The sequence below is a fragment of the Myotis davidii genome, unplaced genomic scaffold, assembly GCF_000327345.1.
Source record: "Myotis davidii unplaced genomic scaffold, ASM32734v1 scaffold4, whole genome shotgun sequence".
NCBI classification, from domain to species: Eukaryota; Metazoa; Chordata; class Mammalia; order Chiroptera; family Vespertilionidae; genus Myotis; species Myotis davidii.
The window spans coordinates 1,013,564-1,014,717 of NW_006294707.1; the positions used below are offsets into that span (position 1 = coordinate 1,013,564).

General features: G+C 68.3%; 1 protein-coding gene across 1 annotated transcript in view; it reads left to right on the forward strand.

Moving 5' to 3' along the window:
• Nucleotides 1-599: 599 nt before the first annotated feature.
• The window catches only part of PSMB8 (proteasome subunit beta 8), a 3,687-nt gene continuing 3,132 nt past the window's right edge, over nt 600-1,154 (forward strand). The window contains exon 1 of the mRNA XM_006769162.2: nt 600-1,154. Coding sequence (XP_006769225.1) covers nt 712-1,154 — 443 coding nt within the window. The 5' untranslated portion in view covers nt 600-711.

Sequence of the window (1,154 nt, forward strand, 5' to 3'; positions counted from 1 at the left end):
TACCCGCCCCCAAGGATGGACCAGAGTGGGAAGCGCACTCCGAGGCACTAGCCGCCGCTCTGGGAGCCGGGGCCTCTCTGAGGTGGAAGACGGAGGGCGAGCGGCTGCAGGAAGCGCCAGGGCGCGAGCGGAGGAGCTCACACTTCACCTCGCCGCCCAGCCCCGGTCCTGTAGGGCTCCGCCGGCGCCCAAGTGGCACTTGCCTGGGAAATCTCAGCGCAGTGGCCGGGGTTGGCTGGTGAATCTCTGCCAATCAGAGAGGGAGGTGCACGTGACGTCAACAGTGGCTGGGCAGATTAGGCCAACACAGGTTGCACAGAGAGGCGGGGTTTAGGGGAGTTTAACTCAGCATGGCCCCGTCAAGCGGCCATCACGCGAGGAGGTGCGGGCTGAAGGGCAGCGCTGTGGGTGCCTGCAGGCTGGGGGACCGTTGACCCGGGAGAGGCACCAGGAAGGACCACGTGGGCAGGTTCAGAGGCTGCGCCCTCTCCTGGGTGCACCTCCCCCACGCGCTGCGAGTATGTTCTGTGGCCCCCAGACCCGTCCTCAAGACCCAGAGCCCCCGCTACCCCGGTACCTCCGCCCTTTTATAAAGCGATGCGCATATGAACATCCCTCCGCGCCGACGTGACCCCGCTCCGGCCTCTTGCGGACTCCGGGTTTCTCCTGGAGGCTGCGCCTTACAGGGGGCGACTCCCACCCGCTCCGGAAATGTCCCGGGGGGGTGCCCGCTCCCGCGGGGTCTCCCCCTCATCCCATCGCCAAGGGGCTTTCGAAGTCGCTCCATCTCTTCCTTCCTTTCTTCCGGCCGCCTACCCCCTGCTCCCACCGTCCCTGCAGGGAGCGGAGGAGCCTGGCCCCCGCACACACCTGGCCCCCGCGCCCCTGTCTCCTTCGCGGAAAGGGCAGGGGGATGTGGAAGACATGCTGGTTCCCTCCCCTTCGGGCTGCGGGCTTTCGCTTTCACTTCCTCGTGCGCGAGCGGCAGATCTCCGGGTGCTGGCCGTCATGGCGCTGCTGGAGGTGTGCGGAGCCCCCCGAGCGCGGCCCGACGACTGGGCTTTCCCCCTCGCGGGAGGCCGGTCCGGCTCGGACCCGGGACACTACAGTTTCTCCACGCGAACTCCGGAGCTCGCCCTCCCGCGGGGAGGGCA